At 32.6% G+C, this 25032-nt stretch overlaps 3 protein-coding genes across 9 annotated transcripts; 2 read left to right on the top strand and 1 right to left on the bottom strand.

The window, feature by feature from the left end:
• Positions 1–8209: 8209 nt before the first annotated feature.
• On the top strand, positions 8210–12219 carry LOC105649817 (ARM repeat superfamily protein). The gene is made up of 5 exons (XM_089721964.1): positions 8210–9264; positions 9391–9484; positions 9792–10366; positions 10747–11244; positions 11838–12219. The coding sequence occupies exons 1-4, from the start codon at positions 8449–8451 to the stop codon at positions 11206–11208; spliced, it is 1947 nt and encodes a 648-aa protein (XP_089578090.1). The 5' UTR covers positions 8210–8448; the 3' UTR covers positions 11209–11244; positions 11838–12219.
• Positions 12220–17114: 4895 nt separating this feature from the next.
• LOC105649816 (glycosyltransferase family protein (DUF23)) lies at positions 17115–19348 on the top strand. The gene has a single exon (XM_012236614.4). The coding sequence runs from the start codon at positions 17421–17423 to the stop codon at positions 19155–19157; it is 1737 nt and encodes a 578-aa protein (XP_012092004.1). The 5' UTR covers positions 17115–17420; the 3' UTR covers positions 19158–19348.
• Positions 19349–19664: 316 nt separating this feature from the next.
• CCB4 (cofactor assembly of complex C) lies at positions 19665–24320 on the bottom strand. 7 transcript variants are annotated; one of them, XR_005178341.2, is made up of 9 exons: positions 24142–24317; positions 23900–24066; positions 23386–23485; positions 23172–23245; positions 22519–22700; positions 22332–22402; positions 21306–21389; positions 20242–20404; positions 19665–19936 (listed from the first exon to the last, which is right to left on the bottom strand). XR_005178341.2 is itself a non-coding variant. In XM_020685352.3 (9 exons), exons 1-8 carry the CDS (start codon positions 24262–24264, stop codon positions 20315–20317), a joined length of 828 nt encoding a protein of 275 aa, XP_020541011.1. In that variant the 5' UTR covers positions 24265–24320; the 3' UTR covers positions 19665–19936; positions 20284–20314. The 7 variants fall into 7 exon arrangements, 6 of the variants coding, with proteins under 6 accessions (XP_020541011.1, XP_012092003.1, XP_012092001.1 ...); XM_020685352.3 differs by having other exon boundaries at positions 20284–20404; positions 23172–23241; positions 23386–23426; positions 24142–24320; XM_012236613.4 differs by having other exon boundaries at positions 19665–19939; positions 20284–20404.
• Positions 24321–25032: the final 712 nt, after the last annotated feature.

Below are 25032 nucleotides of genomic sequence, written 5' to 3'. Positions count from 1 at the left end.
CTTCTTGTGAGAAGGAGAATTTTTTTGGAAGGGTGGAGATAGTAAATTACTTAGCCCTGTAACCGGTAATTTTATCATCAGGTTACCTGCTGTAGACGGTAATGTGAGAACAAATTAGGGCATGGTTAGGGCTTTTGTTTTTGTTACAAGCCTATTTTCTTTTTTTTTTTTTTTTTTCACTTTTTTGTTCTCAGGTTTGTAGAAGGATAGCGCAATGGCAAATTTTGTAATTTGGTTGAAAATAAAAGGGGATATGAGAAGTGTCATCATGTGATTTGAATTGTGACCTTTTTTTTCTAATGTTAATTGAGGATTAGGGTTAAACCTGTGGATTTTTTTTTTTTTTTTTTTGATTTTGTTGATGGGTTTTTTTATTAGCTGTTGGTAATCACGAGTGGTTTTTTTTTTAAATTGATAAGAGTGGGATTAAATTAGGTCTAGAACTAAAAAAAGAATGGCTAAAGAGTCTTTTTTACGTCTTAATTAAAAGTTTAATTAATTAGGTACGATATTTAAATTTTTTTCAAATTAAGAAAATAATAGTTATCTACAAGTGTGGCTGTCATTAGAGAATGGAAATTTTGAACTGTAAGAGCCTAAAAAGCCCACTTGCACTGCCACTACAGTCTAACCTAAAATAATTATTGTTTCATTTGTTAGGGCTTTGGAAGAATAGCTTTGGCCCCTGAAAGGAAGGCCTAAGGCACTTTTTCCTTAATGGGCCAGTGTTGTTTTGAATGGTTTTCTTTTTGTGCTTGTGGACTGGAATTTTAGAACCCTATTCTTATGGACCAACAACGTAAACAAAAGCAGCACTAGAGCCCAAACTCTGGAACCATCGACTAGTTTTTGTACGGCCCACCCAGAAAGCATCCTTACCTTTTTAGGCCCATTAATGCTTCAAGTCAGTCTTCTCTTTCTTGTCTCTGCTTGTCTCAATCTCACCTCGGCTTTGCCAAAAATCTGAAGTCCCAACAATTTCATTTTTCATGATACATTTGTCAGCAACGGTAACTGGAATGTTCCTTAATACAAATGTTAATTACAATGCCAAATATTAATTATTCAGAATAAAATAATTTAATGCTTGTTAATAAAGTTATTAACTCAAAAATCCAAATCAGGAAATTCAGCAATTAGATATATTTATCCACCAAATCGTGATGGAAAAGCAAGAAATTTTTCTTGTATACATTTGGATGTTTGGTTGAGAACCAAATTTTGATATTTGGTTTAATAAGTACGACATTTTAAAATCTAATTATTACTAGCTTGAAATTATAATTAAAACGCTAAAATTTGATATTTTTAACTGTTAATATTTGGTCTTCCAATCATTCTAATCACCAACCTCAGTAGAAAGATCCATTAAATCTTTTAAAAATGAGTAATATTTAGTTTATAGTTCAACCAGAAAATAAAACTTAAAGAGTTTGTTACTCCACTGTAAACAGGTCATTAATTTCTTCCAAGCATTAGCAGAGAATTTTGCTTGCCAGCCAGTCTTTCCCGACAAAATTTGTACTATGTAGTATTAAGATTAAATAACCTTAAACTCTCACAAATGCTGTAGGGTACAGGTTACTTACTGCCCCAAATAATATTCATTGAGCTGCTGAACAAGTCAAAAAATGTCATACTCCACTTATAAAATTAATTAAAAAATTTCAGTATTTCAATATTTTTCTTCATTTTCAAGTGACAAATTAGTTTCCAGGACTCGAAACCTCTATTACTCACATTAGTGAGAAGTATCTAATTTATTTCAAATGGAACATATAAACATCTCTCCATCGGAGGAGAGGTGAGAGATAAGAGGTCTTAATCATAAAATATATCTCATTAGTTGTTAAAGGTTGCCTAGCTACCTAATCACCAACTTTTGGAATCAAAAAGCTTTTTAATGCTGCTCTAATTGTCATATTACCTTTTCTTTGATCACAATCTTTCTGATGTATATATGTATAACCTTCAGGTGGATTAAACACTGAAATGATAGATAATTATAAATATTATTTAATAATTATAGAAGGCATCAAATTATATATTAATGAAGTAAAGCCCAGCACTGATAGCTTCACTGGACCTGCTAAAAATAATTAGAAAATTTAATTAAAAACTCAAAGATAATAATTTATTTTTAATTTAGTTTATTTGAAGACAAAAAATTCAACCCATTATAGAAATGAAGCCAAAAATCAGTCAATGATTAGTATTGCAGTTTCCATGTGGAATTATGAGGGCTGATGATAGGTCTACTGCTAACTAACATTATTTGTAATATTAATTATAAAATTAGGTTTATTATTATTTTTTATATATATATATAAATATGTGTATAGTGTATTGCATGTTATTGGGTTAAGTAAGGACAAAGATGCAGCTAGAAAAGATGGACCTACCAAAGTTGCAATACCCTATAGCTCAATGACAAGTTCACCATACAGCCTAATTAGCCTCGTGAAGATGAATAATGGAGAATCTCTCAATTTTAATTTATTTCTCTAAATGGGTTTTATAATATATATACTTTCATGTTATGGCATATTTTAGTTAGATCTGCTGGTGATCTAGTCCTCTAATTGGGCCCTTTTGACCACCACCTCCCCCTTATCATAAACCTAATTAAGTGCTTTGCTATCTAAATCAATTATGTCAACGATGCATAATTATCAATTTTCTTAACAAACTTCTTCCGCTTAAGATATATTTGATAAAATTAACCTTTTGATAATTATTAACCAGTAACGTTTCGATCGTATCTGTTTGAATAATTTTTTATACAACGCTAAAATTTAAACGTAACAAGAATTAATCTTTTATAAAACGTTACTTTAACCTTTAAAAATTAATTTAACGTTATGTTATCGAACACTATAAAACGTTAAAAATTATGTAAAAAGTTATTGTCGAACACAGTTTTAAGGAAAATTGAATAAAAATGATCTTTAAAATTTTCTAAAGCAATTAGCAATTATTCTTGCTGAATATGAACTTGCTAGCTATATAGTTGATATATTTCTCTTTGATGATTCTTACAAACTATCTAATAATGTTAATCAATTTAAAGTCCAATCACCATCACATTTCATCAAATCATGAAGCCATTCTTTGATATTCTGGCCTTCTCTAACAAGGTCGATCAAACGTAAAATCCAAGGCCAATTGATAGACACAATTCAAAGGCACAATTGTATCAAACCCCACACCAAATACTATAAATCAAGACATGGCCTAACAAAGACAAATGAACAAATATGAGTCACATAGGGCACCAAAGGCCACTTGCCACACGGCGATGCCCGATTGGCTAATAACAGAATGTTTTTTATATATTATATATTTTTTATCAATTTATAATTTTCCCTAAATGATTTACCCATGTACATGATATATACAGCCACACTATCTTGGCTTTGTTTCTTCCAACACTGAAGCTTACATGTGGTAATGTCGTGGAAGAAGGAAAATACACATGGGAAGTGATAAAGAAATTCTGTGGGTTTGTTTGGTCACAGTTTTTGGCCAACCCCATGTGATTGGGATAGCAAATATAAGGACAATGTTTAGCAGATGGGGTCTGCTTCTAGGTCAAACGACATAAAAATGGACCATTACTCAGGTCCCATATGTATATACATCTGCCCTTTTATCTAAAATCTACTCATTCATTTCTCCTTATCTAACGCCTCTTTTGTTGCCCATATTCTTATCATAAAGACATCAACTAAGTTCTTGTCATGAATATATGTAAAAACAATCCAATACCCATTATTGAATTAGAATTTCAGTTGAAATAGGTTCAATTCCCAAGTTCTTGGCACTAAGTTATTTTGAATTTCTTTCTTCTTTTCTTTTTTAATAATTTTTTATGAACATTCTTCTTTTATCATCAGTTACAAAATGGCTAAATTTTACTAAATTAAAGTGTACCAATTGAACCACTCTTACACAACAGTGAAGGCTTCAGGTTTCGAACATTTGATTTTATAGGTAAAATTCGCTTAGAGATGTAATCCGCTTTTACTGATCCGACAGCCTGTCAGTTTTAATTTATTTTTTATTGCTAATATTTTGATAATTGAAGTTCAGTACATAAAATCCAATCACAATTTTTACTGCTATAACATCTATAATTGAAGTGGTTCTGTCTAGTAAAGTGTGAAAAATGGGGCTTTATCAACAAAGTGTTTCACGCAAAGCTAAAGCAGATTCTTTCCTATTCACAATTTATAATCACTTCGTCATCTTTCCTGTCTTACACTGCACTAACTTTTAGTTTAGTTACAGTATCTGTCAATAATTTCATGTCTACACCTTTTCTAATTTTTTTTTTTTTTTAAATTGCAGCTAACAAAAGCCAGAATATATAATCCAACAAAATTGATTATATATTATGAAAATTATTCTATGTGTCAATGAACATATTATCCAAATCTCGTGATGGAACGAACTAATTCGCAAGCCGGTCTATGTGCTTAAATCGCAATTAGTTATAATGAAGGGTTGAAAATATCTCTATATTTTGGCATCAAAGCAAGTAATAGCCCTAGCCAAAGGAGACTCCAAAAATGAAAAAATAAAGAGCCTGAAAGTCAATTAGCAATTTGTTGGTACGTGAATTTAGGGTTCTTACAATTTGATAAGCTCAAAAACTGCCAAACCCTTTTGCTATTAATTAACATGAGGGAAGGTCACATGGATGCCTTAGCTTGTTTTGTGTCAACATCTACCCTTCAAATTAGGGAAAGTTAGCATCATACACAACAATATTTACTAATTACTTATTATTTCCACTTGATGCTTCAATTAATCATAATTGCAATTTAACTTGATTCACGGGGCATCTTTTCTTCTTTTACACCAACTTTAGGTTTCTTTCAACTTTGTTTCAGTTACTAAAAAGCTTATTCATGCCTAATTGTACTCTTGCTGCTGCTAGTCTACTACTAGACAGCACGGATTTTCAGCTTTGATAGTGTGTTCGATTGTTCCACCATTGGGTCCATCAGCTTTGATAGTGTGTTCAATTGTTCCACGAGCAGTTTAAATTCGACTTGAGAAAAGTTTGAAAAAGTTCAGTTCGGATCGAGCTCGAATTGACTCATTTGTAAACAATTCGAACTTGAAACTAATGATGTTTAGCTTGAAAATTCGAGTCTTATCAAGTTTTTATATATACATATATATAATATTTATTTATTTTAAATTTATTTGAGCCTCGAGCTGAGTTCAATGTTAAAATTTTTTAAATTGAACTTAAACCTCAAGTTGAGTTCAAGTCTGAAATTTTTAAGCTTGTGGAGTTTAAAATCGATGTCGAGTCAAGTTAAATTCTACCGAGCCGAACTTTAAACCTGATAAGTTGAGCTCAGCTCGATTCGTTTTTATCCCTATGCATCACATTGGTTACCAATTTGACTTTATCAAAGTCAAACATTCAAGTAAAGAGATCTAATGGTTGGGAATTGGTTGTTCTGATCAATAATTAGTGAGGCAGTTGAAAAAATTAAACCTCATGATGAAAAAAATTACTGCAGCAAGTGCAAGTAATGTATTTAAAATTTTTCTTTAAGTATCCTGTAATCAATTTTTTTATATATATAAGCGATGCTTAGCTCAGATGATTAAGCTGATGTTCTCACATTCTCTAGTGGAAAGTTCACACCGTGACCCCTCATCTTTAATTTGTAAGCTTTGTCCCTTATAAGTTAGGTTATCCTAATTTAGCTGGTAATTTTTGTCTTTTATAACCTAGATTTCCCTAATTTATTCATTCAAATTGACTTGACTTTTTAAATTTGTATATAAAAATTAAGTTACATTTTCAATGAATTTAATGAAATATTTTCACATATTTATCTATATATTTAAAAGTTAAATTCTAATATTAATTCCAAAAATCAAATAATAAAAGTAACAATTATCTGTGAATAGCTAAAGTAAAAACAAAAATCAATCGGTTTTTATTTTTATTTATATAAGAAGTGAGAAATTTCAAATTCAAATTCTTTTAATCTCGGAATAACGCGTTTATTTGAGACCAATGAAAAAAAGAAAAAAAAGAAAAAACACAATAGCTAAAGTGAAAAAGCTTAGATTTTCAGAGGGAGCTATCTTTTATATTATAAAGGGGTATTTGCAATCTTCTACACTCAAACCCAAATCCAATCATGTAATGCTTTTACTAGAAACCGTGGTTTCCTTCAGTTCATTGAATTTTCATACTGAGTGTCACGTGATTATCTGTGCTTAGATCACTTTAACGATGTTTCCTTCCATGTCTGTCACATGCTCCACATTTAGCTCCTCTTTGTTCAATCTTTATTAATTACCATTTAGCAACTTAATATATACTTAGTTAATGCTAATCTATCTACTCTACCCTTAATTTCCAGTGGGAATCTTTTCTTTTCTTTTTTTTTTTTTTTCCGTTCTTTTACCATTATAGGGTACCCCAGAATCACATATCCTATTTTTATGACCTTATAATCTTAATTACTCCCATTAGAACTGGTAAATTACAATATATTAAGTAATAAATGATTAATGATAACTGCAATCCAAAATGGTAAAATTTGTTAGTTTCTACTAATATAGGAACTTTTAATACATAAAATTTACCTTTCTAATATATATTTTTAGTTTTATATACATATATGAGATGTGTGGGTCAACCAAAACTTAAGATTTAACGTTTAACCTAAACGATTTGGAGGAGAATGAACCAATTCATTCAATGAGTTCGCTTGCAATCAAATCAAATCCATAAATTAAGGTGCTTAATTAATTAATTAAGTTTGTGATAATACATATGAAAATGAAATATTTTCTTTTTGATTTTTTTTTAAATAAGTAATTTTCCCTAGATTAATAATTGGATTCAATTGTCTATCTTTCTGGGGTTAGCTTTTGAAAAAAAGAAAAATTTCTTTAGCTATATAAAAGTAGGTTGATATTGAAATTAATCCATGAATTTACATTTTCTTTACTATTTCCCCTTATAAAGAAATTATATATATATTGCAAAAAAAAAAAGGAGAATAAAAATACAATAAGTCAACAAAGGAAAAGTGATTTTCATAAATTTTTTTGTTATTTATTTTAAGATTGATTCTTGATTTATGGGTCTAAGCAAATTAATAAAAAATAATTTTTCGTTGAAATTAAGATATTTTTAACTATTCGTTAGAAAAAAATATATATTATGCAGAATTTTCGTATCAATAGGTCGAAATTTTATTTGATTTTATGTTATTTTTGAATAAAATATTGAAATATAGAAGAAAAATGGATTAAAAGCATCAAATCATTATGATTAGTTCTCTAAAATGAAGAGCAAGCAAAAAGAATTCCAAGAATGCTTGACCAAAGCAAAATCCATAGGTATAATATAAGATAGGTAATGTTTTAATTTTTGTTTGGTTTTGTATGAAAGCCGGCAGGCCTCAGAGACCTCCCATGTGCCCACTTGATCCTCTAAATGATTGACAGCAAAATTTCATTCTCTCAGCTCTCTAGATTCATGTCTCATTCTTTTACCTTCCAAATTATTTTTCAATATATATCTCTAATAATTGATTAAATAATTATAATTCTTTATAAATCGGTTAAATCGTTGATTGGTTAAAAAATGATAAATCATATAACTGTTTATAGGCAATCATATATCACTGTTGATGTTGATCCAAAAATAAATTTTAAAAAATAAAAATTTTACGTATTGGCATATTTATATTTTTGGTATATAAACCTATTTTGTAATTATAATATTTTCTCCTTAAAATTTCTTTCTAAAATTGCTAGTAGCTATCATTCAAAATGTCTCGTTAGCTTGTGCATGATGTTATGAATGTTGTTAATTTTAAGATGTGCTTATAATATTTGGAGATTTGTCTATTTTTTACCAAAAAAGAAAGAAATACAATTTGGAGAATTTCCTATTTAGTTAGAATTTATAAATTTTAATAAATAACTTGTAATACTTATTATAAAGTTAGATATTGTTCATCAATCAAAACCAATTTACGAGACCTAAATATCCAAATTTCATTATTATCTTTATATTAGAAGCTAGACAATCATATAAGATTTTTTAGATTCAAGTTTTTGTAATATTTGAAAATTTTTAAATTACTACAAATTATTTTTATCCCAGCTAGAAACTTTATCATTTTTTATTTTTATCTCTTATCCAGACAATTTGTATCAGTTAATTCAGTTTGAAGGGGCACTGCCCAGTTCCCACTGCCCCTTCCTCAAAAATTTAAATATGCATTCACGCACCATAATATGGACTTGTAACTACTAAAATCTCCCCACCACCGAGTCTGCCGCCAAATCTTAAAGCCACCACCAGCACCGCCACCATCGCCGAAACCATCGACTCAAATGCACCGCAGCTGATACATATAACACAAACCCACAAAAATTCAAGTTGAACCCAAAATGTCTCCGCCAAAAAGATCTTCACTTAGTCCACCTTCGTCAACCACCAGCGATCTCAAGCACCGTGTCATTACCTGCCTCAACAAGCTCTCCGATCGAGACACACTCTCTCTCGCCACAATAGAGCTCGAATCTATTGCTAAAACGCTAACACAAGATTCCTTCTCGCCTTTCCTTAACTGCATTTACAACACCGATGCTTCTTGTAAATCTCCTGTTAGGAAACAATGTGTTAACCTCTTGACTCTTCTTTCAAATTCTCATGGCAACTCTCTTTCTCCTCATCTTTCTAAAATGATTTCAACCCTCACTCGCCGCCTCCGTGATCCGGACTCCGCTGTCCGTTCAGCTTGTGTTGAGGCTACCACTGCTATGTCGTCGCAGATCACGAAGCCACCATTTTCTACGCTGTCTAAGCCGCTTATTGAGCTTTTGACGCTCGAGCAGGACTTTAATGCTCAGATCGGTGCGGCAATGTGTTTGGCGGCTGCGATAGAGGCGGCGCCGGAGCCGGAGGCGGAGCAGTTGAGGAAGTTGTTGCCTAGGTTGGGCAAGTTGGTGAAGGGCGAGGGATGTAAGGCGAAGGCGGCGTTGTTGAGTGTGATCGGAAATATTGTTGGCGTTGGTGGCGCGTCATGTAAGGGCGTGTTGGATTGGTTAGTGCCGTGTTTGGTAGAGTTTTTGAGTATTGAAGATTGGACGGCGAGAAAGGCGACGGCGGAGGCCTTGGGGAAGGTGGCCTTAGTGGAGAAGGAATTGGCAAAAGAACATAAAGCTGCGTGCTTGAGTTCACTGGAGAGCAAGAGATTTGATAAGGTACATTCTTTTTGTTTCTTATTCTCTGGGATTTGCATATATTCTGTCTGGTTGCAAGAAACGTGAGAAATGCGTCGTTTTCTTTTTCCTGTTACAAATTTGCCTGATATGATATTCGTGTTATAGGTGAAGGCAGTTCGAGAGACTATGAATCGAACCATAGAGTTATGGAAGGAAGTTCCTGGCGTTTCTGATGAAGTTTCTAAATCTTCTTCAAAGGGTAAGATTTTTCTTTCCATTTTTCCTTTTCTTTTTCTTTTGAAATTTTAAAGCGATTTTAAAAATCAGAAGGTGTTCTTATCTCGATTGATGAAAAAATTTATTATCCTTTAATCTTTATAGCAATGGATCAGTATAAATGAAAATGAGCTTGTATCTTTATAGTACAACTTTCTTTTTGTACTGTTTTCTCATTATAATTTAAGTGTTTGGCATTGTCAATTTGGTCATTGTAGCAAAATTATCTATAATTGAACAATTTCATGTTATGTTATTTATGCTTTTCCTGGGTTTTGCTGTCGGACCAGATAATTGCGAAAGCTCCCCTTCTGTTGCCTCTGATACTTCTCATGAAATCAGTTCCAAATCCCCTCAACCGAAGAAAACAGTCCCTGCAAACAGGTCCCCCCCATCCGATGCTTCGTCTGTGACCACTGCCAGAAAACAAAGCCCTGCAAAGATTAACAATGACAATTCAAAGACAGCAATGTTTCGTAAAATGGACCACAAGAAAGCCTCTTCCTGGAAAATTGATTTGGTTCTACCACAAGACATGGGCTGTGGGGCTGATATTAAAAGGTGTGATTCTGGAGTTTTGGCATCATGGGATGATGCAAAGAATGAGAAATGCCAGCCAGAAACCAAGCGTGTCCTCTTTAGTAGTATCCGAGAGGATAAACTGCTCAAATTCGGTGGTTTGAAATCTGGGTCAAGAGTGGTTCCATGCAATGATGATGACAGTAGTTACAACAAAGATGTTGATGTCAGTTATTGTACTGAAGAATTCTTTGAGAACCATAAAGACATTGAGGATCTGTCTTTGATCCATGACCAGCTTATTCAGATTGAAAACCAGCAATCAAATCTTTTTGACCTCCTCCAGGTACATACATCTACTAGAGTTTTATCTTCTTTTACCTCTCTTCATAGTTCGTAATTCGTGTAAATTGTGGTTTATATCCTTATTTCAGTTTGCTTATGGGGTATTTGCTGAAGTCCCTAACTTTGTTATAATCTCTACAATTTCACAGTCACATGTTTCAACTATTAATGTTCGATGGTTCCCTAGATACTAGAGACTAAGGCCTATCACAGTTTATCATTTTAGTGCTCATATAATTTTCATGAATCTTGTGTAGAAAATCCAATAATCATTTTCTATTATTAACTAATGCTTTAATCATAATGTAGAACAATCGTTGAGATGCTAATGCTCGAACATTATAAGAACTGTTTACTGACTTCATTTTCACTTGAATATAGAGATTCATTGGGAGCTCCCAGCATGGGATAAATTCTCTGGAGACACGTGTTCGTGGTCTGGAAATGACATTGGATGAGATTTCATATGACTTGGCATTATCAAGTGGAAGGATTCCTAATACTGAACCCGCAGATAACACGTGTTGCAAACTGCCTGGTGCAGAATTCTTGAGTTCTAAATTCTGGAGGAGAACAGAAGGTCGGTATTCTACTTCGAGGTTCTCTTCTCCTGGGAACATGCAATCACTGCATGCTGCACGGAACATTCACAAAGATGTCAGCACTGAAACACACAATGGATATAGCCAAAAGTTTCAGCGTCAAAACAGGGGTGAATTTGTTATGAATCCATTGACTGATGTTTGTAGCGTTGCAAGGAAGAATTCAGGGATGTATTCAAATCATATGTCAAGAAACATTATCCAAGATGATGGACAAGTTCAGAATGTCAATGCGCACTGAATGTTCTTGTAAAACAACATTGAACTTGTGCAGCAGGTAACAATCTAAATTTTACACTTCTCTGTACTTGTATTTCGCTTTGGTTAAATCATTGCTTTCTATGTTCTGTTTTATACTCATTTTTGAACATCAATTCGTTAAATTCTGTTTAATGTTCCTGTCTTCTGGTCTGATAACTAACTGCGGTAATCAGCACCAGCACTCCGAAATTTTCCAAATGCTGAACATAATTCCTAAACATTTTTTGACGACACTAAGCTTTTTCTTGAATATATTTTCTTTATATGTCCCTATTACTTTTTATCAGTGAATGTATACCTTTCTGTCATGTAAATTAGGAATAAAAAAAGGTGGCTTCGGTGTAATGATAAAGTTACTCCACTTGTGACTTTGGAGATCATGGATTCGAGTTACGGAAACAACCTCTATAAAAAAGTAGGGGAAAAGCTGCATACATCAACCCAAAGTTATTGAGAATTGTCGTTGGATTTATATGATTACACTATCATTTTAACCAAAACAGTATTTATATTTCAACGTCAAGCACACATAGGGCACACATAGCACGCCTAAAAATTCGCAGTTGCATGGTTTTGCATACTAATCTTTGTTATCATTATGTTAATCAGATTACCTGCTTAGCGGATATAGGAGCGTGTTCCAACAGTTATATTAACTGAGAACGAGCATCCTTGGTCATCAAACAGTGAAGAGGGCATCAAGTCTGTCACAGAAGGGCATGAATGTGAAAATTCTGCATTACTCTCATTCAGGAGTGGAGGAAAGAAGGGGGGGGGGGGGGGGGGCCAGAGGGGAGCCTTGGTTTCCCCAAGTTCCAAAAGAATTTTTAAATTTTCCTTTGAAATTAGTCAAAAAAAAAAAATTCTTATTTCCCAGCTGGCCCCCTTTAATTTGTAAAAAGTTTTATTTGGCTCCTCCAAATTGTAAAGGCTGACTTCGCCCCTGCTCTCATTGATCATTTATGAAATATATAACATCAGGATTCTGTCATTTAGAGGTAGCATTCGCTTTTGCATTTGGTCGCCAGAGCAATTTTTTTTTACATTATTGCATGTATGATTCTTATTTAGCCCTCGTGTCATTATCGACTCAATCTGTACAGAGATAGCCTCAAGTTCACAACATTTTTTGGCTTGTTATGCATGTATTGGAACGGACGGTGGATAAAAACATACATTTTCTGGCAATTTCTTGATAGTTTCTCATGGCCTAACCGTGAATGAGTCAGTTGTGGAGACTAGTGGGAACCGAAATGCAAAGAAGTTCCTAAATACACTGAAACATTTGTGTTAAGCAGGTCATTCCTCTCCTGTATAAAGACTTCAGCCTTAAAGCTCAAACTAACAGGTTCGAAAAAAATGTGGGTAAAATTTTTTATGGAAGTTAATTAATGTATCGAAGCGAAATTAGAACTTCGAATAAGATTAGTTCGGATTCACGCCGAACATGCTTTCAAAGAACTCAAAGCACTCCCTTCCAAACATTTAAAAGGATTTCATACTTAGGACGCCGAACATACTTTCAAAGGGCTCAAAGCACTCCATTCCAAACGTTTAAAAAGATTCCATACATAGGGCTCGAGACTTCTGATTAAAAGAAAGGGATCTCTGTAAATCCCATCTCACCCTTACGGGTAGAAATTCCTTAGTAATCATGAATTTGATAATACCTTCTTCTGAATTAATTGGATGTAACTTTACATAAGTAAAAGCTGTTTCCCCTTTCATGTCAAAAAAAAAAAAAAAAAAAAAAAAAAAAAAAAAAAAGCTGCTGGTCTCTCCATCTTCCGGAAACCTATCCATGGGCTTTATGGGTAGTAGGTTTTAGGTATTAACCCAAAAAGAAAACCCTGACTTATACTAGGCCCACAAGAAAAGGAAACAAAATAGCAAATCCAAAAGAAATCTAAGACAAAATTTTAAAGGCCTGAGTGCTATAAGAGACTGGGCTCAATATATGACCTGTAAGTCAATATATATTTCATTAAGTCAAAATCTTCATTCACTTGAGACCTGGAGATTTTTAAATTAGAAAAATCTTCATTTATGGTCTAACTTCAATTATTGAACCCTAATTCATAAAGTGAAGAATAAATTTACCTACCAACTTAGTTAACTTTTGGGATTTGTAAGTTTAAAGTTTTTGAAAGTTTAACTTTTTATTTTCCAATTGAAATTTTTTATTACAACAAAGTGGCTAATGTAAACATATTGTACAAAAATATCACTCCATCAAAGTAGTTAAGTATTGAAGGAAAATATCATAGTTTAGATTTATTTTCAAAGGGAGAAATTAATTATTAAATTTTTCCTTTTTTTTTCAGAGATAATACTATAGTATAATCTATATCATGATGCATAACTTTTAGGAGATTTCAAACTTAACACAATCATAAAATATAAATTTACACCCATCGAAGATAACCGTAATGAGTAAAAAATTATAGGATACTGTAATAAATGTCATATTTTAAAACTTTATTTTAAAAAATATCAATTTAACTTTTAAATATTAAAATAATTTCATTTTCATTATTCATTTATTATTTTACTCTTTATTATCGTCGCCATTATTATTGACGTCACCTCGTCGTTTTTATTAAATCACAAAAATTATATAAAATTAGTTTGGAGATTATTAATTTATTTTTTTACCAATATTAACATTCTCTTAATTTTCATAATTTTTTTGACATTTTGTTAATATAAAAACCTAATTTCTGACATTTGTTAAATTGTTCCGAAAATTATTTGATTATAAAACGTAAAACTTTTGGTATATCAAAAAGCTCAGCCTTTGCTATCAATGCAAGGCCTGATGGGATGAAACCTAATATTTGTTGGATGGCTACTAAATAATGTTCAGAAAGGGACAATTAGATAGCATAACATACAACTTACTTGAGAATATACCATCCAAGTTGTTGCTTCTTTATTCTGTAGATTAAAAGGGGAAAGCCCAAAGCTTATCCCATTTGATAATAATTATCCAATCACATCCATTATTTATAAATTATTATTTTCTTTTTCAACAAGTGGTACCATGAGAAGTAGGTTTCTAAATTTCATATTTTTAATTTTATAAATAAAAATTCACTTAAAAATACAGTCTACTTCTATTTTTTATAAAAAAAATTTGAGTTATCCTGCCAAAATTTACTTATCCATGTTGATAAAATACATGTTTTTTCTCTTATAAATTTTAATTCAATTTAAAAATTTAAAATGAAAATTTGAAATTCATTTGCCAGCAAGTTCGTCAACATGTCAAAATTGAGAACAGAAATTTTTTTCCGAAGCTTTTTGGGAAGCACATGAAAGGGTGGGCATAGAACATGTTTTTTCTTAAGTTATAATGCAAAAATAAGACAGCCTAAGGCGTGCTTTACACGAATATTTGAAATAAAATAAAATAAAACCTACTCTTCTTTTCTTTTTGCCAGCTATCTTCTATGTATACCAGGAAAGCCAAGCAAAATGGCAACAACACATTATCATTTCATATATTATATATGTAAATAGAAAAATCATTCTATTACATATAAATTAACATGAAGTTATTTAATTTATAAATAGATTTGGTGAAAGCCCGTGCTTTTGTGCAATTGCTTTTATATATATATATATATATATATCACTGGTATCTGCAGTTGTGTTTGTGCGGGTTGCTTTGATAATTTATAATTTATAGATATAAATAAAAGTAATTTTTCTTTGTGAGTTGTTTTATTGTTTATATTTTATAAATTGTGTTTACTAATATTATTAAATAATCTGCTTTCCGACAAATTGCTTTATTAGATTATGGTGTTACAGAAATTGTAATGCAGTTAATTTATTTTAAATAATTAAAAAATTTAATTAATCATGTATAGGTTTTAGTTAAAGTTTATACTTCAAACAATTTAAAATATTATATCTTATTATGATAAGTTTATACAAATAAAGTTTTTGAATCTAAATAATAGATAGATAGATATTATTTTTAATATAATTATTTTACCGTAAATATAATTTAATTATTATTTCTACAAAATATAGAAAATAAAGGAAAATTAAAAAATCTTATATTAATATTTATTAATTCCAAATAAAAAAATATGAAAACACCTAAATGTAAAAGAATGTATATAAGACAACAAAGAATATAAAAATAACAATAAATAACGTACATATGAAATGAAATTGCAAATCAAATCAAAGACGGAGAGAAAAAAAAAAAAGATAGATATATAAAATGAGATTATGAATATATATGATTTTTTTTTTATCAGATTATGTTTATATAGGATACATGTGATTAAAATTTAAGACTCTCAATTATTACTCTCATATATTTATATTATCTATTAGTTATTAAAAAATACGAAAATTTATAAAAAAAAAATGAAAATTAAGGAGCGATTAAAAAATATCAATAAATAAGAAATTCGTAAGAAAATAGAAAAGGAAATGATAATTAAGCTTTTTTAAAGTTTAGGAGACCGAACTAAAATTGGAAGAAGAAACAAGTTAAAGTTTGTTTCAGATTTAGTTCGAAGGTTAAGGTTTTTACGTATTGTATTAGTCAGGGTGGTAATGTTGTATGCCACATAAAATAATCGAAGCCCGTTAACTAAATAACATGTGACTTGTGAGGTTTGGCTACTTCAATTTTTTAAATTAAGGATCAACACCAAACAAGTTGTTATGGTGGTTTCAATTCATTTACTTGAATATTATGGATATCCAAATTCATATTTATTAATTTATTTTAATTATTTCTTTATCTAAACTTATCTTTGTTTGGTATAAAATATTTTTAACAGAAAATTTAAATAAATTTGAGATGGATACAAATACAAATGAAAAATTAAAAATTAAAATTATCTTAAAATTCTAATTAACAAATCCATTATCCAATAGGTGGAAGGTGAAATTTCCAATCTCACTGTTGTTGCATTATCATTTTGTTTAGGTGCACATGCACATCATTATGGGGTAATTTCTTTTGATGGTAGGTTCCAAAGTCATATTATTGCTACAATTATATTTGATATGGACATTTTAGACATGTGAAAATCAATTTATATGGTTAATATTTGTTATGGGGAGACTTTAGTTATAAGGGCTTTTGAATAAATTCCTAGCTTTATTTAAATTTTTTTCATTTGATAAAAGAAATTCATAAATGGTTTGAAATTCCTCATGAACCAAAATCGATCATCGTTAGCGGTGAATTGATAACTTCTGAAATCGGTAGTTTATAGCATATATATATATATAAAAAAAAAAGCTTTCAAAGCAAAATAAGTATAATATAATCATGTTTATGGAATTAAAATCTTAGATTTTTTGGTAAATTGAGATGCTAATTAATTCTATCAATCAAGCAAAAATAAAATTAAGATAATTCTTCACAAGAGAAGCGTTACAACGGTGTTATCTATCTTCCAAAGTAAAACAAAAAATAACCGACAGGAAAATTCCAATAACAGAGTATAAATAAAGGGAGACTTTAGCATCAAGTTGTCTTATTAAACTCATCTACTGAAATTTTATCTATTAATAAATCAAATTCAATTTTCTAAAGAGATCATCACTTCAATAATTGCTTTAACAACAACACATTTGCTTTACACAGCAAGAAGTCCACATCAGCACAGCACCACCCCCAAAGTGGAAATATATTTTTTTTTTGAAAGGGCCAAAGTGGAAATATATATATATATATATATATATATATCACTGCAAAGACACAGTAATAAAAGCGAAAGATTTCAACTTTACTTGTATCAAATAACTTAAATACCGGACGGACGTCACCTTCACGCGCTTTAATCAAGTCCACCTTATTTCATTTTCTCCTTTCACCCTCCTCCTCAGTCCTCATCCCCTTCTTTTATAAATACAAAGCGTTTTTTATTTTTTTATTTAATTTAATATTATTAATATTACTTTCCTTCCTTCTTCCCTTCTTCTTCTTCTTGTTCTTCCGCTACCACCATTCTATACTGACATCATTCAGTCTTTGGCCGCCCCTTCTGACGGCAGCCATTAACGCGTTTTTGGTTTCTGTCTTCCTGTACACAAATCAGTAGACTCATAACTCACTTCACCAATAGAACCCTCTAGATCTGCTCTTCCAAGATCTATTGCTGCCTACAAGTGTCCAATTTTCTTGTTTAGTTTGTTCGTTGGTATAGAATTATAATGGACTCTTCAGAGCAACGCCGCAAGCGCAAGCGAGTATATAGACCGTATAACGGTAACTTCTTTACAGTAAGGTCTCTAGCTGTTTGCTTCTCTTTCTTCGTCTTTCTCCTCTTCATTTCCTCAGATCGCTTTTCTATCAACACTGCGTCGTTTCGTCCAGTTCTCTCTGTGTCGTTCTTGCCTTCTGGCCGTCTATCTTTAACTCATGATTCTTTTGATCCTAAATCCCTTCCTTTCGTCGTGGAAGATAGAGTACTGTTGCCTGACCACTTGCTGCTTATTGTTTCTAACAGACTTTATATCCATGAGAGTTTAAATTGTGTTTACTACGGTTTGTCCAATTCTTCGTCTTCCAAAGATGTCGTTTTAATACCGGCTTTATCTATTGATGATTATCGTCAAGATAAGTCTATTGTGAGGTGTCAGCTCCCGCCGGTTAATTTTTCTGCCGTTGTTGACTTGCGGCGACATTGGGAGGTGACGGCGGAAGGTAATCGGTTGGCAGTTGTTCCTTCATGGGATAGGGTGGTTTATGAGGCGATATTGGATTCGAATACAGCCGTTGTATTTGTTAAAGGATTGAATCTTCGGCCACACAAGGAATCAGATCCATCACAATTCAGGTGCCACTTTGGTTTAAGTAAATTTGACAAGGATGAGGGATTTGTGTTCACTACCGAAGCAACTGCAGCTGCACAAGAAGTTATTAGGTGTTCGTTACCACGAAGTGTTAGAACCAATCCAGAGAAGGCTCAGGGAATTCGAGTTTCAGTTAGTCGTGTTGATGCTGCTAATGAAGATGTCAATGATGCAATTCTACCTTCTGTGGCCAAAGTTTATAGCACTATGTCTCGTAAGCAGAGGAGTTATAGAGACAAGTATGAGCTCTGTGCTTGTACAATGTTGTGGAATCAAGCATCATTTCTTCGCGAATGGATTACCTACCATGCTTGGCTGGGAGTCGAGAGATGGTTCATCTATGATAATAATAGTGATGATGATATTCAAGATGTGATTGATGAGCTTAATTTGCAGAATTATAATGTTAGTAGACATGCTTGGCCATGGACTAAAGCGCAAGAAGCTGGGTTTTCACATTGTGCTTTACGAGCAAGGAGTGAATGTAAGTGGCTTGGTTTCTTCGATGTGGATGAATTTTTTTATTTTCCTCGTCACCTGGGACGGAATATGCTTGGGCAGGATTCGCTAAAAACTTTAGTTGCAAATTACACCAATTCACCAATATATGCAGAGATAAGAACAACTTGTCATAGCTTTGGACCTTCTGGGTTAACCTCAGCTCCATCACAAGGAGTAACTGTTGGGTATACTTGCCGGCTTCAAGCTCCTGAGCGGCATAAATCTATTGTTCGACCAGACCTACTGGATACAACTCTTCTTAATGTGGTGCATCACTTCAGACTCAAGGCAGGATATAGATACTTCAATGTGCCTGAAAGCACTGCTCTAGTGAACCACTATAAATATCAAGTGTGGGATACTTTTAAAGCAAAGTTTTATCGAAGAGTTTCTACATATGTTACTAATTGGCAGGAGGATCAAAACAAGGGTTCAAAAGACAGAGCACCTGGTTTAGGGACCGTGGCCATAGAACCTCCAGACTGGAGGCTAAGATTCTGTGATGTTTGGGATACTGGGCTCAAGGATTTTGTGTTGGCCAACTTTGCTGATCCTGCAACTGGTTTACTTCCTTGGGAGAGGTCTTCTTTCTAACAAATTCACAAATTGAAGGTGCTTGCAGCTATGCAGGAGGCACCTATATAAAACAGAGTAATCATACACAGAGCTGTCCATTCTTTTGTTTCTCTTGCAATTTTTGCTTTTTGATTCTCATAGACATGCAAATCATACAGTTCTTACACAGTTGTAAAGTTGCTAAGATATGAAATTGATTCTTTTCATCATTTTTTGTTCCATTGATCTTCTGTTTAAAACACAGCTCCAGCACAAGTTTTATTTAATGTGTAAAGATGATATGAACTTGAATAGAAAGTTTTTCATACATTCTGATGGTATGTTTTAGAAATGCTAGGAGTTGGAAATTTGGAGGATTTTTTTTTAAAAAATTTTTACAAATAAGAAAATAAAAGTTCAGTATCATATAATTTGGCATAACAGATTCTCTTGAGGGTTAAAGTCAAACCTAATCTGGATGTTCCCAACCAACAAAACATGCTTCCATTCTCAAATCGAAGTTAATGCAATAAACAAAGGACAAAATTAGTCAAATCACGTCCCAATAATTTATCTTTACATCACTATTCACAGATTGTCAATTACATGTACTCATGCTAAACTGGGGAATCCATATCACTGCTAGTATCAAAATAATCTCTAAGAAAAAATAAATGTTCCAAAGTAAGTGCGAGAACGCATACATTAGAATTCACAATATCATAAAATTGAGGATCAGGAGTAGCATAGAATTGCCTGGCACCATGTAGGATGTTGAATCTGGAATCTTGATACCTTTGTTCCGGTCTCAATATAAACTGCTGTGCAGGAAACCAATCAAAAGATAAAGATAAAGATCTCCATGGATGCATCATACTAGGTTCCTATTATTTTAATGTGTTGTTAGAGCAATCAGACAAAACGGTACAAGCAGAACTAAAACGGAAAACGCTAGTTAAAAAAAAACGGGAAGGAATATTTTCAAAATTTAACAGTAATGTTCAGACAGATGACATCAAAAGGAATTTGACAAAATGCCTACAGGCTTCTATATCAAAGTCATAACTTGACAGCTTGTTGGTAGCAGAATTCTGAAACACAACAAACCTAAAGATAAAATTACCTCGCATAAAGGATACATCAAATATGGAACATAGTAACATACATGAGTTCGAAAGAACCTACAAGTGCTCGGTTCAAACTCTATCTTGCACTGCCAATGGCCTGTTGATCGCATACTTTCCTAGTGTAGAATCAAGTTTGTCCCCAATAAACGTAATCCATGCCTGCAAATAAGAAAAAAATTGGGCAAATCAAAGCAAATAAAATTTACTGAAAATGCTAGTTGCAGACCACTGGAAACCTAAAGGCAAGATAGCAATAGATGGGGTAAAAAATTAAGGTCAAGGTTGGTTGGGTCTTGGGTCATCCCGAGTTCAGGTCAGATGTTGGGCTGTATCTTCCTGGCAAGATTGGGTTACTGCAGCTACAGGCCTCCAAAAAAATTCTGCTCATATTAGCTTTAGTGTTGCTCAATTACAGTTGCAGGAGAATCACATTTCATATACCAGCCCAATAAGAAAATGCATCTCTTGCTCGCACTCACACATATACATACAGTCCATAGATAGCTTCCTGACACTTCCCTTTTTCCAAGAATATACAACCCATTATATTGCCAACTAAATACAGCTCCTATAAACCACAGAACCCCTAATTCCCCCAGACACACCCTTCTTCAATGGCCAGCCATCTCATGTCCATTGTCATTGATACCAAGTGCAGGCTCAACTCTTACAATCTCTGAGAATACAGTGCAAGTTCCCTCTCCAAAAGCCCAATCTCAAAAATATCCTCAAAAAGTGAAATGCAATGCGGGAAAGCTAAACTATGCTTTTTAAGATTTGCTACTCAGTTTACTATTGATACTGATGGAAAACAGAACCTGACCTGATAAAGGAACTCACAATTTAAATCAAACAATACATTGTACAGGAAACCCAATAAGATTGGATCAGTTCAGTCAATATTGGTCAAGTTGCACAGGTTGACAACTTTTTTTAATGATCCACTTGATAATCCATTCAATATATGAGTAACATTAAAATTAGCACGAAGAAAATGGAGGCATGAAAAAGATGCAGATTGAAGTTAATGAGAATGGATAAAGAATTTGAAAAGCAGGACCTGGTCAGAACTTGTGAAACCCCTAATTGTGTGACCACCAATTATTGCAATTCCTTTGGCTCCAAGTGGCTGTAAAATCACTGCCTGGCAAATTGCAGTAGCAGTTATTTTGATGGGTAGATATTGAAAAAGCTGTGTTTGTGAATTGGTAAAAGCAGTAAACATATAACAGTAACTGTTTCTATAGTAAATAAATCAATGAAATAATTTAAACATATTCCTTTATATATATATACCACATTTGACTCCAATGGCACAAAATAATTATTACAAAAATTTAGAAGCTTAAATGTAGTTCATCAGCATGCCTGAAACAACAAAATCTGACTAAACAGCAAAAGTTCATCCTCTTTAGTGATTTTACCATATCTTCAACACCATGCTAAAAAGGCAAATTTTCCATGGATACTCAAATTAATTCATAGTTCATATCCCTCTTGTTCTGAGGTGCACTAACAAACTTTATGCTGCTGATGCAACATGAAACCTAAGAGTCAGCATCAAGGAGTAGGATAGAGATCCAAAGATAGAAAATACAAGACTTCCAAGGACTTCAGAAATTGGAAAGGTTAGACACCAATTTCAACAAAAGGACTCAAAACATTTTACAATGGCCATGGTGAAAAATGGTTGTTAGAAGGATGATAACAAACGAAAAGTCCCTGCTACAGAAGTTTAATAGTGGAAAGTGGTCATATGCAATTATAAAGTGTATAGAGGCAGTCATGTGGAGTAAAGGTCACTGATTAAATGTAAAAGAGTTGCACCTTAATCTCTATGCGACATTTTATCTTTTCTCAATAATATACTAATATACACACTCTTATATAGTACAAATTGAGAATTACATAATAGATTTTAATTATAAGGACAGTGTAGCTCAACTAGAATAATGGAAAGGTAACATTATTGAGGAAAAAAGTTATCAAAAGGGTGATTTTGCCTGGGTAATGTGCAGTGAATAGTCAACTAAGTAAGAAGAGACCTCTTCTTAGGCTTATTTTTGAGAAAAGTAAGCATGATTACCTGTGTATTTGAAGGGAAAAATGGCAGCTCAGATCTCCCAGGATAGAGAGAGAGATTGGCCAAATAATTCTCTGCAAAATGATAAACAGTCATTTGCGTTTTTCAAATCACTCCTTAAGGCAGTGTATATAGCATGGAGAAAGAGTTAAAAAAAATCCTATAATTCCAATTTGTGGCAATTACTTACGAGCTCCAGACTTCATGACAGCTTGATAAAGTGAACCTTGCATCAATTTGGCAGCATCCACAGCCAGTGCTTCACCCTTATTGTGAGATTCAGCTGCCACACCAATTTGTAGAAGACAAATGCTATCATAGACAATAACTAGAGATCTGCAGCAAGTAACAGCTGACAGAGATTCCCATACCCTAGGATGAGCAACAAAAGCAATTATCAATAGTGAATACGTCGTATATCCTCCCTTCATAAAAAGGAGGGGAGTAGGGGGCAAGGAACTAAGACGTTAACATAAATTAGGAGTTTATTCTTCTTATTTCATTTTTGGCAAACAAATAAATAAATTTTCTTAGTCAATTTTATTCAGCATAGACATCGAGCAATTCAGAAGTTAAAATAGTCCTTCAAAAGTAGCGAGCTGCAAATTCTGAAAATATCAAGAAAGGCCATAAACATTAGTCAACAAATGTATTAGTGTGCATTTGACAGAAGACACATTCCTAATTGTGTTTTAATTATTTTAAGGCCCCATATTCACTGATCAAACCATGGCAGGCCAATTGAGTGCATCATTTTAGTAAAACAATTAGATTAGTATCTTCCTGCACCTCAAGAATTTCTAGTTTAAGATAATTGGAAAAGTAGAAAACAAGCAGCAGTACCATAATAGCTCAGAAACCACAAAATCATGGAGGTGGGAATAAATAATGCGACACTCCACTCCTTGAGGATCTACCTAAAACACAAAACATTATGTTCGTCCATCAGCATTAGGGAGAAAGCAAGCATCAATAAGCAATACATACACTTAAATAAATGAAAGGGGAAAAAAAGGGCAAAAAAGAAGGGTGGGAGGAGCAGATGCAGAGTCCTCACCGCAGATATGGACTTTGGCTTGATAGTGAGCCATATGAGACCTGTTAATATATTGGTCACAGCCAATCCAAGTGTCAATAAATCAGCTCTGGACTGTGAACTGCCAATTTAAAAGACTACATCAAAAACTTGAACATCTTAAGTTGCTCCAATGTAATGCTTTCATATTTGACAAAAATGATAGATGACAACCATAATAAAACAATCAACTGCAACTGAATCTTTAATCATCCCTATAGTAACACAGGTTTAAACAAAATAATGCAATAAATTTTAACAAACTGGTCCTAGAAAGCTAACAGCAAGTAAAAGTAGTAGGCTAGAAGATCTAATATGACATTTCGTAACATTAATTTCCTCTAATCTAAGAAAGCCACCAAAGCTCATTCGTATTCTAAGCAATCAATTGAAACATTTGCAATAATGAGTATAGAAAAAAAGGTAGAAAACTGAAAAGCTGTTAGTTCACGCCATAGCCAAATCACTAAACAGTGAGTAGAAGAGGAATATTTACCTACTGGCATCGGCAACTGGAGCTATATTAGCAGCGGTTCGATTCAAGAGCACAGCCAATAGAGAAACACCTCCAACGTATATCGGCAGGCTTCGAACGGTGTCGTCGTTGTTCGATACGAAATCTGCAACCCAATCTCTCCTCGGCTTGGGTCCTCTATATCCACCCTTAATTTTCGAAATTTTGAAAAAGAGAGTTAAGTAACGAATGAAACCAAAAAAGGAGGCAAATAAGAGAGAGACCTGTGAATTTGAAGAAGCCCTGACGAAGCAACGGAAATTGAGGAGGTGAGCAGAGACTGAACGTCGGGTTTGGCGTTTGGGTTTCCATGGAATGGCGTTGTGGATGATAGTTCCCGCTTCCATTTGTATTAAAATTGATTGTTCGTTTCTGTTCTTATTTTATATGCTTTTCATAAACGGATATATGATAAGCAGATTGGGAGGCGGATCTTTTGGTTTAAAATAAAATTTTTTTATCATTAAATTAATTTATAATATCATAATTATTGCTTCACAGTTAATTTATTTTGATTCTTAGTTACTTTTCTCCTTGATTATTATCTTTTAATCTTTATAATTTGCTTCCCAATAAGTAATATATTTTACTTTTTATTAATTTTTTCAATTTCGTTTTATTGAATCTATGTTTTATTTTTTAATTAATATAGTTTTAGTTTTTCATATTTAATTTTTCATATTAATATACTCATTTGCTTTAACATAAGTAAACAATTAGTTGTGAAAAATTAAACACTAATTAAAATAATCAATGAAATCGATAAAACTTAAGTAATATGTATGATATTTATTGGTTTGTATAATATTATAGCTAAGTATGATATGATTAATAGGGTCAGGTACAAGAGTATAACTATGAGGGCCAAATAAAAATAAATAAATAAATAAATTTCTAGTGTAATTCTTTTTTATAAAAAAATAAATTTACCCTAAATAATTATTTGATCCCTAACTATTTGGGCTGGTTGGGCCTCTCTTGGATATGAAAATAAAGATTCACGTGCTACTTATGCTTTGTCGCCATTCCCAGGTTTCAAACTTTGAACGATTCATCAGTTAGCAGAAGTTGGGCTTGAAGTTAGAGGGTTTATTGGGTTGTTCATGCTTCAGGAC

The sequence above is a fragment of the Jatropha curcas genome, chromosome 5 (assembly GCF_041381405.1).
Source record: "Jatropha curcas cultivar XTBG-Jc1 chromosome 5, XTBG_Jcur_1.0, whole genome shotgun sequence".
NCBI lineage: Eukaryota > Viridiplantae > Streptophyta > Magnoliopsida > Malpighiales > Euphorbiaceae > Jatropha > Jatropha curcas.
Note: the sequence above shows the minus strand (reverse complement) of the source record. Positions and strands in the feature narration are given on the sequence as shown.